Source organism: Poecilia formosa, unplaced genomic scaffold, assembly GCF_000485575.1.
Source record: "Poecilia formosa unplaced genomic scaffold, Poecilia_formosa-5.1.2 Scaffold761, whole genome shotgun sequence".
Classification (NCBI taxonomy): Eukaryota; Metazoa; Chordata; class Actinopteri; order Cyprinodontiformes; family Poeciliidae; genus Poecilia; species Poecilia formosa.
The window spans coordinates 38,048-52,016 of NW_006800700.1; the positions used below are offsets into that span (position 1 = coordinate 38,048).

The 13,969-nt window shown below is 46.0% G+C and overlaps 2 protein-coding genes and 1 long non-coding RNA gene across 5 annotated transcripts in view; 1 reads left to right on the forward strand and 2 right to left on the reverse strand.

Annotated features, from left to right (window-relative positions):
- The window catches only part of pi4kb (phosphatidylinositol 4-kinase, catalytic, beta), an 8,151-nt gene extending 5,756 nt beyond the window's left edge, over positions 1-2,395 (reverse strand). For 2 of the 3 annotated variants that reach the window (XM_007543071.2, XM_007543070.2), the window contains exons 1-2: positions 1,820-2,237; positions 834-1,494 (exon numbers count right to left, since the gene is read on the reverse strand). In XM_007543071.2, coding sequence (XP_007543133.1) covers positions 834-1,494; positions 1,820-1,893 — 735 coding nt within the window. In that variant the 5' untranslated portion in view covers positions 1,894-2,237. The other variant, XM_007543073.2, reaches the window with a different exon arrangement.
- A 1,359-nt stretch (positions 2,396-3,754) lies between these two features.
- Positions 3,755-6,271, reverse strand: LOC103131431 (uncharacterized). Its single transcript, XR_475379.2, has 2 exons — positions 5,744-6,271; positions 3,755-4,186 (listed from the first exon to the last, which is right to left on the reverse strand). It is a non-coding gene; the product is annotated as an uncharacterized LOC103131431 (long non-coding RNA).
- A 215-nt stretch (positions 6,272-6,486) lies between these two features.
- On the forward strand, positions 6,487-13,477 carry creb3l4 (cAMP responsive element binding protein 3-like 4). The gene is made up of 10 exons (XM_007543074.2): positions 6,487-6,591; positions 7,305-7,427; positions 9,793-10,060; positions 10,196-10,326; positions 10,399-10,494; positions 11,574-11,680; positions 11,832-11,900; positions 12,209-12,293; positions 12,395-12,488; positions 12,617-13,477. The coding sequence occupies exons 2-10, from the start codon at positions 7,308-7,310 to the stop codon at positions 12,880-12,882; spliced, it is 1,236 nt and encodes a 411-aa protein (XP_007543136.1). The 5' UTR covers positions 6,487-6,591; positions 7,305-7,307; the 3' UTR covers positions 12,883-13,477.
- Positions 13,478-13,969: the final 492 nt, after the last annotated feature.

Sequence of the window (13,969 nt, forward strand, 5' to 3'; positions counted from 1 at the left end):
GTACTGCAGCTAGCCCATTAGGATGCTGCTGGTACTGCAGCTAGCCCATTAGGATGCTGCTGGTACTGCAGCTAGCCCATTAGGATGCTGCTGGTCCTGCAGCTAGCCCATTAGCATACTGTTGGTCCTGCAGGTAGCCCATTACCATACTGTTGGTCTTGCAGCTAGCCCATTAGCATACTGTTGGTCCTGTAGCTAGCCCATTAGCATGCTGCTGGTCCTGCAGCTAGCCCATTAGCATGCTGCTGGTACTGCAGCTAACCCATTAGCATGCTGCTGGTACTGCAGCTAGCCCATTAGCATGCTGCTGGTACTGCAGCTAGCCCATTAGCATGCTGCAGGTACTGCAGCTAGCCCATTAGCATGCTGCTTGTACTGCAGCTAGCCCACTAGCATACTGCTGGTCATCCTGCTAGTTGGGCAGCAATTTGTCAACGCTCATCAGAACTGGGCTGGGTCCATTCTAGGCCTCAGAACCTATCCACTGCTGGGTTTGCTTTCATGTTCTGAACAGATTTTGATCCGATAGAGTAACTTTGCACCACCTTAATGTGGAATATAACCAACAAACAGGAAAATTGTCTAAACTGAGATTACAACCAAGATTTATTTGCTAAATATTGTCCAGCTGTATCCATGGCAATCATAGCAAAAATTTAGATTTTATCCATAAAAGGTAAACTTCCTGTGTCCGGTTTGTGCAGCTCAAGCTGTTTTCCATGACAACCATCACTTCCTCATGGACAAAGGCTGAACTCTGACCTTCGCCATGGCAACCACCACAGTAAGCAGCCTGGCCCCAAGCAGGTCAGCTGACTGCAGGCCACACCCACCAGGTAAGGCTTGATGGCGTCGCCGACGTCCTCGTCCATGTGGATGTACATGTTGAGCAGCTGCGGCAGGTAGAAGTCCACGTCATCGTGCGGGAAGCTGAACAGCCGGTTCCCGATGTACGCCTGCACGCCCGGCTCCTTGGAGCTGTGCAGGTAGGAGATCGCCATGGAGACGTCGAACAGCTTCGACTCAAACAGCCGCAGCAGCCACGACTGCTTGGACGGGTTGTGTCTCTGGTGCCGCCGGGCGCTCTTAACTGAGCTGGGCGCCGGGCCCTCTGGGTCGTCCTCTTCACGGATCTGCGGCGGTTTGATGGCGGGGACGCCGCGGTCCGGGGACGGTCCATTGTGCTGCGAGCCGGGGGCGGGACCGGCAGAGGCGTCCACCTGACGCAGCTTCACCTTCTGTAGGACCTCGTGACACGCCCGCTGCGCCACCTCGGGGTCTATGACCAGGCTCAGCTCGCCGCCCCCCTCGTTGATGACGCCCAAAGGTGGCGAGGCGGGGCGGGGGGGGCCGCATGAGGAGGGGGTGGAGGGCAGGGACTGGGAAGGAGAGGAGCAAACGGAGAGGGAGGGGCTGTTCTGCTCAGAGCAGGCAGGGGAAAGGTCGTCCTGAGGGTCCGTCATCATGGCTGCCAAGAGGCTCCACCCACCGCCACTGTAACACAGACAGGTCAAAGGTCAGGAATGAGACCCTCACCACAGCCAACACACCTGAGGGAGCTAGAACCAATCATTAATTATGTTATATATAAATTAACAAGAACCGATTTATATTGGGACTGTGAATGTAGCTGCTGAACTATGAACATGAACTATTTCCTTTTAAATAGTGTGAGCAGAACTTTAAAAACCGGTTCTGGGTAAGCCTGACCGGGTTCGGGTCAGTACCCGTTCGCCAGACCGAAGGAACCACTCCGAGTTCTTCTGTACACAGCTGAGGAACCCAGGGTAACTGGAGTCTGAAAACGGTCGGAACAAACCTGAGTCGAACCGGCCGGTTTGTTATTGTTCGGAGCCGACGGTCCAGCCTGACAGAACCGGTGTTTGGATTCATCTGCTAACAGACGGACAGTTTCTGCCAGCTGCAGGCAGAACCTGGAGCAGCTGCAGCGGACCGAACCGAACTCTGTGACCCGCTCTGTGGACCTTCATACCTAACGTAGAACTGCTGCTAGCTCAGGGTTAGCGACTAACCATTGAAAATGAACGGGGTGCTAACCCAACCAGCTAACGGTTCTCCAATATGTTTGAACGCAGCTGTTAGCTCAGAGCTAACTAGCTCAGTGCTAGCAGATAATGCTAGCCTGATCCAACTGTTGCTAACTCCCAGCTTAAGTTCCAGCGCGCTCCCAGGTGAGTTGTGCAGATGATGTGACGTGTCGGGAGGGTACAGGTGTATCGCTATTACCTGTTGACAACTCAGTTGCGCCGAAATAACGCCTCACGTGCAGTTTGTTGACTCCATTTATTCCGTTTGATCTTCATCTCCGCTGCCAGCCAGTAGGAGGCGCAGCGGCTCCTGTTCCGCTTCTCTCGGATGTTCGAATGTTTCCGGTGCTGCACTGCCACCGGCTGGACGGAGTCAGACTCTTTATTATGATTATTATTTAGGTTTTTATTGTGGAAATCTGGGTGACCCAGAGCCGGGCTAAACGTACCACTAGAATACAGATTCACACAAAAGTAAAAAATATCCAGACTGTTTAGTAAGGGAAAATTTAAATCATACTTGTTAAAGTAGTTCAAATTACAGACTGAGCGGACATAAAATACTAAAGTACACAAATGAATAAAGAACACATCAAATTAAACTGATTTTATTCTACGAACATTTCAGCTAATGGCTTTTTGTCACTGGTTGAGTATCTCAGATATCCACACAGATATTGACTTTTATTTATAAACTAATTAATCTTTTCAAACCCCCAATTCAGTCTCATTTTATTTTGTGTGATCAGTTAAAACTGTCTGGATCAACAGGACTTCATCAAATATTTGGACTTCGGCTGTTTTTGTACTTGGTTCTAATCCAGTCAGTTTCCTGCCACCATATAATCGGGGCTCAATTCAATAAATATAAGAAGCTTATTTTTTTCTCTTGTATTACATGTTTTTGAGCATTTTGTTTTGAACCTTTTAATCTGATTATTTTTTTTAAAAAAAGCTTTTTGTTTTAAGATATTCGACTACATTGTTTTTTAGATTTATTTTTATAATTCAATACTTTCATAATTTCTTTTAAAGCAATAGATTTTATTTGTAATACTAAACATATTAAATTTCTGAAGTAATTTAAAAGGGGCCTGCCTAACGTGTGCCCGTCGGTTTGGACCCAGCATTCTGCTGTTTAACCACGTCGCCTGTAAGTTCATCCAGGCTGGATCTGTTCCTAGCCAGAAGCAGCCCTGCTGTGCTGGGCTGAGGACGCCCTGGTCCACCACCATGGTTCAGTGACTGATTCTCAGCCTGGGGGTGTACTGTTGAGTGCTCGCACTGATGATTAAGACTTTGTTGTAAAATTGCGTCTTTATTCTGCTGTAACGATGAATGCATTCTTGTAGTCAAAAATTCTTGTAGCCTGGCCAAAACACTCCCTTATACTATTTACAGAAGGGCTGATTAAAATAAAGGCACTTTTTGAAAGTATTTTCCATACTTTTATAATAGAAATTGAGGACGAGAGGAATCGATTAAAATCAAATCTGGTATGAAAAAAAAATTGTAAGTCATATCATCCAGCCTTATTCAGTATATTGAATTATGTGACTAACTGCATGTTACTTGAAATCCACATTTCTTTGCTGGTATTACATAGAAGTGTTGCATTTTAATATCTCACTTGAATTTCTGATCTACATGCAAATACTTGATATAATGTAAACACTGAGAATAGGGGAAAAAAGGTTTGTGAAATGTAGAGTATTACAAATGAGATTAAATTTTATTGTTGGTACAAACAGGATAACAAAATGAACAGAGAATATATAATATACTTCCTAGCAGCTAATCAGACATCAGACTTGTTTGTCTTTACTAGTGATGAAAACTCGTCACTTTGGAGGAGAGGAAGAGGAAGAGCGGCTCAGCCCCGTCCAGGATGTCAGTCAGGGTAGCCAACAAAGTCTGCAGGTAGATTTCTGCATATCTGGTGCTCCGGTTTCCAGATCCTAATTTAACTGAGTACTGTAAATAAAAAGTTAGTCTGTTTTGTGATGATCTGGCAGACCGTGGACTGATGGACGCCGTACTGGTCAGCAGGTCCAGGTGCTTGGATCCAATGGAAAGGTTATCAGCACAGCAGCTCAATCATGGCTCAGAAACACATCATGAGGTGTTGCGAAGCAAACCTGAAAAATTAAAAACAAAAAAAAAAACCCTAGTAAGTGTAACTAATAAACCCTAAGCTCTTTTTGAAAGTTTTACTTGAAAATAAATTGACAATATTACAGGAAATTAAATGTTTAAAACAGTGGTTCTTAACCTTTTCTGAGGTACCGAACCCACCAGTTTCATATGCGCATTCACTGAACCCTTCTGTAGCGATAAATAAAATATGATTTCCCCCCCAAAATTCAAGACATAGGGGTGACCCAGCTAGAGTCTAGTTGGGTCACCCCATGATCACTAAGTCTTCTTAAAAGGTAGAGTCTCTGAGAACAGTTCTTCAAAATATAGTCAGTGTTTTCAGCAAAGTTGAGCTGACTGACCAGGAACGACCCAAGGTATTTAAAATCTGCCACAGTTTCAACAGGTTGGCCAGCGAGAGAAACTGGAACCACTTTAAGGTCATTTAATTAGCTCTACATTCTTAATAGAATGAAAAATTAATCATAAATAATAAAGACTTTGCGGTATTCTGATTTAGTGATGTACTTATATTAGTTGTGGTACCACCCCACGCCACTAGAGGCAGTATGAATCCCGAAAAGATGCGACTAAGGAGCAGATTTAGAAGTACACCGAAAGCTACAGAATTTGGTAAAAACGGTGAGTTTTGCTTTAGTAATTAAAGACACAAGTTCAAATCCCTGCTCCTCCAATCAGGGCTCCTCCGCAGCTCTGATTGGCTCAGCAAAACTCGAAATAATAAAAATATGTATTTTGTGAGATTTTTTTTAGATGTATATGTTTAGAGACACCTAGATGCGAGTGAGGCAGCTCTTCACTACATATTCTACTTATTTTTGAATACAAAAGTAAAAACGTCTGATTTTAAAAGGCTTTTATTTTGAAATTATACATCAGATGTGGTTGACATTTTCTGGTTGTGTTCCAGAGGTGACCCTTTGTCATCCAGAAAAGAGAGAAGTCACTGGAAACAGAGTTTTTAAGCAATAAGCACGGCATCTTAGGGGGACAAAAGTAAAAATGTGCTTTTTTAATAGACTTTTATTTTGGAATTAAACATCAAATCGGGTTGACATTTGCTGGTTTTGTTCCAAAGGTGTCCTTCTTCCACCCAGAAGTGAGAGAAGTCGCTGGAAACAGAGAGTTTTTCAGCATTGCATAATGTCCCCAATTATTACTGATACATTATTTCTTTTTGCAACTGCAGCGGCTGGTTCAAACATGGGCCGGATGTACGCTTTTATTATGAAAGCAGCACGTAAATGGGTGTACCATAATGTCTTGAGCTGTGGCGCACGTGAATATGTTGTGTGGGCCGGCTGTTCGAAGAGCCGGCGAGCTTTACAGCGGTTCATTACCGCAGCAGGATCTCAGAAAGAAGCGAAGAAAAGAAAAAAAGAAATTACGTCTGTGTAACGTAAGAACAGATTATATCGGATGGGCGCTCCGACTTCATGTTAAATGTATATCATTGCCATATAAACAAAAACTAAGTTGCCTAAAAATAATTTAATACTCCGTTTAACACAACCATATATCAACACAAACACACTGACTTAGCTGTCAAATCGCTGCTTCTGTTCTCAGCCTGTTGCGTAGCAGTGGATTTCCTCTCGGATTATTTTCATCTAACAAATTATTCCACTGAACGAAGCGCGCACAGCTCCCTTTTAACTTCCGTCTTTCCATTTCTGACGCTGGATCTTCAATATCCTCAAGCTTTGCAATAGCAAGCAGCTACAAACCGTGTCTTAGCTTAAATGGCTAAGCTCACCTGGAGCTGCGTCGGACAGACCATAATATCCCGTGGTCAGAGTTGGAGCCGTTACCATGGTAATAAACGACCATGGGACTGTGTGTGTTTGACAGAGAACAGAGCCTCCATTGACTTGTACGGGGTTTTGTCGTTTTTCGCAATTTATGTCGTCATTTTAACTCAGAATCCCACTAAAAATAATAACGCCCTTCTCGGGATCAAGCTGCACATTTTGATACCACCTTTGTCGGGGTGCACGCAGTGGTTAGGGCTGCATTCAGGATGACGTAAGAAGAACAAATAATAAAGAAACACCTTATTGGGTGTAGAATATAGGTTCCTGCCATGCATTGGATAGGCAGGCCCCAATTACCACAGTAAAGTGTTTCTTATGTTATTTTAGATTACATAACTCAACATTTTTAGTGTTTTCCGTGACATGGTTGATGTCCGGCTGTGAGACCGGAAGTGTCGGTGCTGCGGTGGCCAGCAGGGGGAACCAGAGAGCAGGAAGCGCTGAGGCTCCCAACCTGCCAGCTGCTGTTTTCCTGAAGTCTGAGCGGATTCTCCTAAGCGAGCTGTTCTGGTTCTGTTTTGATGACGAACCGAATGTGTTGATTCGGAACCAGCTCCAAACAGAACCACTCTGTGAGTATGTGCAGCTCCTGATCCGGGTCAGCCTGGTTCTGGTTCTGGTGGGGGTTGTCCTGAAAGTTGATCTCAATCCGGATTTAATCTGTTGAGCTGCGTCAGGAAGGTTCTGGATTCAGAACCTCAGCCCGGTCTGCTGGGATATCAGAGGTTCTGGAGGGTTCTGGTCCAGAACCACTCCGGGTTTCTGCTGAGGTCCTGCTCATCTAAACAGTACTGCAGAGATGGTTCTGATTCTGGTTCCTCCGTTTGAGCATTCTCAGACTGGGAATGTTTGGATCCAGGTTCTACTGGTTCTGGTTGGATTGTGTTGCTGTGCGGGCAGCAGCGATTCGGGTCAGAACCGGTCCGTCCGGTTTCAGAGGCGGGACGGGAATGTTTGAGTTGGAGGGCGGGTCCAGCAGGATGTCCTGGACCATTGAGCCTGCTGGAGCAACCGGGCCAAACCAGAACCTCAGGTCCAAACTGCCAGCTTCACTCTGGTGGACCAACAGAACAGAACCATTCAGAACCTGGCAGGGAAAACAAACCCAGTTCTGGGTTCTCTGGGTGAAACCAGAACCAGAACCTGGATGTGTTTTGTATTTTCTCTCAGAGGTTCTGATCCGAAGCTACAGCAGATGGTTCTGGCTCTGAGCAGACCTGTTTGGGTTTTAGGTGGTTCTGGTTCTGTGTGGTTCTGGTTCTGATGTTGTTGTGGTTTGTTTCAGCTGATGGACGCTGAGAGCGGAGCGGTTCTGCCTGGAACCGGACCAGTGGGTCGCCGGCCCGGTTCGATCGGCTTCAGCGGCCCCAGAGAGCCCCTGCAGGACTGGGTGGTGGACCCCAGCTGTGTGAGTGGATATTAAAAATCTGTTATTGGTGAACAGGTGAGTTCTCAGGTGTGCTATAGAGGAGTTGGACTTTATTTGGACGTGATGGAAGGAGACGATAACGATCCGGCTGCAGACCAGGGTGGCAGCAGCAGGGGAGGAAGGGGCGGAGCCAGTTAGTGTTACAGTGAAGGTATGCAGACCAGGTGATAGACAGTACAGATACACCCATCCTCTTTACCTGAGTAGAAGGATGAAGATGGGCGATGTCTCTTTGAAGGCAGTGAGGTTTGACCTTAAAGGGCCGGTATCCTGTCAAATCGACTGCTTTGATCTCTGTTTTTCCCTGACTTGTTGCTTTGATTACTTCATGTTTGACAAATCCTCTAATCTCCATGGCAACCATTCAGTTGCGAGCGCCTGGGTGGACCTAGCCCCGCCTCTGAGGCGTAGCTCCTTCAAATTAGCCAGCAGCAATCAGCAAACAGCTGCTGAGCTCATGATAGGAGCTGCTGCTCAGAGCAACGCTGGTAAAAACATTAAAGGGTTAATAAAGGAGCCATGTTGGGATGACTTCCTGGAGGCGGAGCTTCAGGAAGAGGAGGTGCTTCTTAAAGAGACAGAGACCCAATTTCAATGAGTTAAATTAGAAAGTCAGTCATATTTAATTTATATAAAGCATTTTTATTAATCCTGAAGGTAACTTAGTTACTTGATTGTGCTATAAAACTCCACTATGTGCCTGAAAAATACCCGATACTGCCACTTTAAGGTGGAAGCTGTGCCAGTGAATAAAATTTTTCTTTGTGTTTGAGAAAATGAGACGACCATGACCTGATCTCCATGACAGTCTGACAGGAGGTGGGCTGGGAGGAAAGGCAGAGCTGGGTGTCGTCAGCGTAACGACGGATATTAATATTATATCTGCTGAATATGTGGCCAGGATGTAGATCTGAGCCCTGGGGAACACCTGCAGAAACTTAGACTGGATTATCCACCTTATTCCTGAGAGGCTTACTGGGGAAACGATTATGGGTGTTACTTCCGGCGGCTAGCAGAAGTGGCATTATTTCTTTGTAATTTGTAGGATTTTTTGCTAATCTATATTCATGATAGAAGTTACATCTCTGTTTTCGGTTATAATACAATATTTAGTAAAACTTGTTCACAGACACACCGTCTGCTGTCAGAGAGCTGCTCAGTGCAGAGGATCGTAATTGTGAGTTTAATCAGGGGAGCGACAGGAACAAGATCGTTACATTTTGTAACGTAATGACCGTGAATTAGCATCGCTGCTAGCAGCTCGTTTCTCTGAAGAGCTGACAGGAATAAAGAGAAAGCAGAGAAGCTGGTCAGAGTCTGAGCTGCTGTTAGCGCTGACGGTGTAAAACACCAGAACTACATAATATTAGCTCGGTGTGATGTGAATTTTATTTTTCGTTTGAATTTAAAAAATAATAAAGTTCATGATCTGAGTCTCTATCATTATGTTTGGGGCAGCAATACTTTTTCTATAAGACAAAATAAACTATCTGGGTTCATTTAGTCCATCAGAACCAGAACCTTGAGGTTCTCTGTTGCTGACCGCAGCTGCTGCGCTCCAGACCGTAATACGGAGAATCTCCCACTGGACCAGAACCGAACCGAATCACACATTAACCCGTTATACAGAGCAACTTTCCACTGGAAAGAGTCGTAAGATGCCCTTGTGAAGCTCGGGGAACTGTTGTGCTGTTCTCTAATAATCAGATGAACTTTAGTTTGTGGCAGCAGCAAATTCAAGAAAACCCACATCTGCATCTGAAGCAACTGAGTCAGTGAAGTAGCTACATGCTAGTGCAGGTAGCTACATATGCTATTGCGACGTGAAGAAATGCAGCTATTTCTTCAAGTCGCCATCCCTCCCCGCAATAGCTGCAGGTTGCGGTAAAACAATATTGTCACATTTAAGCTTTGATCACTGGGGTTCCCACATATTTTATAGCCTAAAAGCTCTGACGAAAGCTGGTTAGCGTTAAGGTAACATGTAAACAAATGGCAGTTCCGGCTTGCGGCGAAAGTCGCACCCATAATTCACGCAAAGCATCATGGGGCATAGGAATAAGGTGGATACAGGACACACTGAAAGGTACGAGGAAGAAGGATGCTAATGGACGCTTAGCATCCTTCCTCCTTATCCCGGAGGATAAGATGAGAAATGGCGTCAATAGGAGAACAGTCAGTGAGTTTCAGCGTGAGCATTATTAGTGGAGGCGAAACTCCTTGGTGTTAGCAGGGAGTATTTTAGCTGAAAGGCGGTCTGAGCGTGCTCAGTTAGTCTTCACATCCTGACTCCTTCTAGGTCCGGCCCCGGCCCCCTTTCTCATCTGTCCTTACTTCCTGTCAGGTGACCTTGGATGACAGCGAATCGGAGGATGTTCTGCAGGCTGTCGACCCCAACGAAGTGTTCGGAACTGGTACCGGGCCCGCCGACACGTCGTCTGAGAGTGACAGCGGCATCTCGGAAGAGACCCCCGTTGCAATGGTGACAGCAGTAACCACGGCGACCAGCCAGCCAGCCCCAACAGCAGTCTACCAGGTGGTCTATGACATCAGCTCTGTGGGCGGAGCCAAACCTGAACCCGGTCAGGAGAACATCATCTCCATCGAGCTGGGTAGGTCCAGTTCTGACCCGGTTCTTACTCAGTCCACATGATGATGTCATTTGACAAAGTCATCAACTCAACTTTTTTCCTTTTTCTCCGCCCCCCATCACTCCACCTCTCACATCTCCCCGCCCCCTCCTCCAGATGAATGGAGTTCCCAGCTGCTGTTTTCGGACTCCTGCATCTTCAGCGACTTGCACGCGGTTTCGTCTTCATCATCATCCTCTCCATCTGACGGCGGCCGGAGCTCCGCCCCTCTTTCAGGTAGAGACCAGGTAAGACTTCCTGTCAGTGAGTGTCATCAGAGGGCGTCTGAAACTGGAGGACTCACTCTTCTTCTTCTTCAGGTGCCGCTGTTCCCTGACCTGCGGCTGACAGAGGAGGAGCAGAAGCTGCTGACAGAGGAGGGCGTGTCCCTGCCCAGCAACCTTCCACTCACTAAGGTCCAACTAAGGGCCACCGTGGACACATTTGAAGATTACATTTTTGGAAAACCAGGGTTATTTTCACCACTGCACTTCCTCAGTTCAGAGTAGGGCTGAAGCGATTCCTCGAATGATTCAAGTTCCTCAATTATTAAAATTTCTCGAGGAAAATGTACCTGCCTCGAAGCTTCATTCAATGATGTTTTATTATTCAGCCACCGTGTTCCGGCCGGGTTGTTATTTGCGTTGTGCAGAGCTCTGACTTCCACCTCTGAGTTGTTGACAAAAAGCTAAGTGTTAGGAGCATAACATCCGATTTTCAAATTCGGCCTGTGGGATTTTATTGATTCATGATAATGCCCAGGTTTTCGTCATTTTTTGGGGATTTTAAGCATCCTTAAAATGACTGGCATGATACCTGGAGTACGCCAGCCTTTTTCCTCCTGGAGCGCGGCGGGTGTATTTATACAGGTGAGCAGATAGACTGAACACGGCGGGCGGCTGTGCTTTAGATGAACCAGAACATTTATTTCATATCATCCCGGTGGAGAGTAGCTGATGGATGAGTTTCTGTGACGATCGAAGGTGTCAAATCCCGTCGCTAACATGAACACAAAGCTATAATGTTTGGGCAAGGTCAGAGTTCATCTATTAAACTGAATGGAGATGAATACATGAATCAAAAACTGGAGAATTGACATTTTTATAAGCGTATCTGTGAGCCTGCCTCTTTATTATTAAATCAAATGTAACTTCAGATTCTTGTATAACTTTTCTTCAGGTTAACTTAGAAAGTGAGCTAATATTGTTACAGGTTAGTTTTCTAAACTACAGAAAAGTAACTGTTAGGGATGCTCAAATATGAAAAATTGGACTGATGTTGATATGCGATAGTAACTCTGCTGTTATGTTAGATTTACTAATATTTTATTTTATCTTTTTTTTTATGCGATTACTCGATTAATCGTAAGAATAATTACTCAATTACTAAAATATTCATTTACAACAGCCCTAGCTGAGAGTGATGTTGGTCAGTCCAGGGCGGCCATCTTGTTTTGGAGCTTGAATTGGTCTCTGATGCGTTTCTCTCCCCGTAGGCTGAAGAGCGGATCCTGAAGAAAGTCCGCAGGAAGATCCGGAACAAGCAATCGGCTCAGGACAGCCGCAAGAGGAGGAAGGAGTACATCCATGGCCTGGAAAGCAGGTACCGCTGGGGGCCAGCAATCCTTGTGTTGCCATGGTAACTAGTGAGCAGGATTAGTTCAGAATGCTCACTGTCATAGCAACAGTGCCGCCTAGTGGCCTGACCTTGCTACCATCTTAATGGTTCTGACCCGGTCTGGTTCTATCTTCAGGGCAGCGGCGTGCTCGGCTCAGAACCAGGAGCTGCAGCGAACCGTGGAGCAGCTGGAGAAACACAACGTGTAAGATGATTCCTCTGGTTCTGATCCGATGTTTTCCTGCTGTAGATCCAGGAGCAGACTTACACTAACGCTCTGCTGTTTATGCTGAGCGCATTAGCATTAGCTTCCACTAAATACCATGTCGGTATTGCGGTTTAGCGTTAGCAAGCTAATGTTCATGTTGAGCACATTAGAGTTAGCATAGCTAGCCTTTTTGTTGGCGGTAGCCTCCAGGACCTGGACTTCCTGAAGGCAGATGTTCCGGTTCTAGCTGTGGCTGATGATACAGACCAGGTTCTGAGCCGTGCCGTGGTTCTGTTTCCTCTCAGGTCCCTCCTGGCTCAGCTGCAGCAGCTCCGCTCCCTCATCAAGCAGACGGCCAGTAAAGGAGCGCAGACCAGCACCTGCTTACTGGTGAGGAGCTCTGAGAGGTTCTGTGGTTCTGATGGTGTCGGGTCCGCTGTGCCGGTTCTGGGACGCTTGGGGAGTCAGAACCGCTTTCTGTTTGTCCTCAGATCCTGCTAGTGTCCCTCAGCCTGATCGTCCTGCCCAGCTTCAGCCCATTCAACCGCCGCCCGTCAGCCGACGACGACTACAGAACCGCCGCAGGTTGGTTCGGACCTCTCGCCTGCTAGCGGTTCCACTAAGACGCGGTTCTTTGGAACGAGACGAAGCCGAGGGTTAGGTCAGCCTGCCGGGTCGGAACCTCAGGAAATAATACTTTTTATTTTCTGCAGTTGTATCCAGAAACATCCTGACGGATCCAAACTTCTCCAACCCGGCGGACGACGGCGCCGGTTCCGCTGCACGTTCGGACTCATCGGTGCCTCCTGAGCTCAGCCAATCAGGGCCTGCAGAGGGGACAGCGGCACTGCCGGAGCCAATAGGAACCCTGGAGAGCTTAGCGGGCGCTGACACCAGCCAATCACAGAACGGGACGGCTGCTGTTGCTGTGCAGACTGGACGTGAGCCGGGGAAAACCGGACACGCTGATGAGATGTAACCAGAACCTCCAGCAGGGGCCGCCAGACTGACGCTGAGCAGCTTGGAGGACTGGTTCTGTTGGATCAGAACCAGAACACCGAGGTTCTGGAGTGCTACCATGACCAGAATCGGGTTTTAAAGTGGATCCAGCTACCAGACAAGACTTCACCAAGACTGTTTTTCTCTCTGTTGGACCAGACCTGGGACCGGAACCGACCCGTTTTATGTTCATCTTGTGGAGAAACGCTGACCTGGGATGTTTCCGGGTTGGTTTGTGGGTTCTTGTTGTTCAGTAAATGGTGTGATGCTGCAAACAGGTTCTGACTCTGCTCCGTTGAGGTAACCATACCTTAGCACAAAAGATTCCTCTATTGTTTCCAGTTTCAACGCGTCCATCTGCTCAGTCTCATCAGCTACATGAAATCTTGACTAAAAATTAAATTTCAACATTTTTCATCCTGCAGTGTATAAAATACAGCTGAACACTGAAAGATTTACTTCCTGTTCGCATTAATACGCACAATGTACCCAAAATCAGAAATAACAAAAAAATTTCACCTTGTTTATGCCAATATATCATATCTAGAAGAATAAGTCATTCTAAATATATTTCTATTACATAATCCAGCTCAGGAACAAAATTACTTCGTTTTTCAGCTCATTGCTTCAGGTGTATTTCACTCTCTGACCTCTAGATGGAACCAAAGCACTTCCAATGGAAACTTTAGGGTGAGAGGAAGACGATCAATCAGTACACATAAGGCCCGGTCCGATCCTCTCCATAGACATAATACAGGTCCTTCTAAATAAATTAGCATATTGTGATAAAGTTAATTATTTTCCATAATGTAATGATAAAAATTAAACTGTCATATTTTAGATTCATTGCACACCAACTGAAATATTTCAGGTCATTTATTGTTTTAATACTGATGATTTTGGCATCCAGCTCATGAAAACCCAAAATTCCTGTCTCAAAAATTAGCATATTACATCCGACCAATAAAAGAAGTGTTTTAATATCAAAAAGGTCACCCTTCAAATAATTATGTTGAGTTATGCATTCAGTTCTTGGTCAGGAATCTTTCTGCAGAAATGACTGCTTC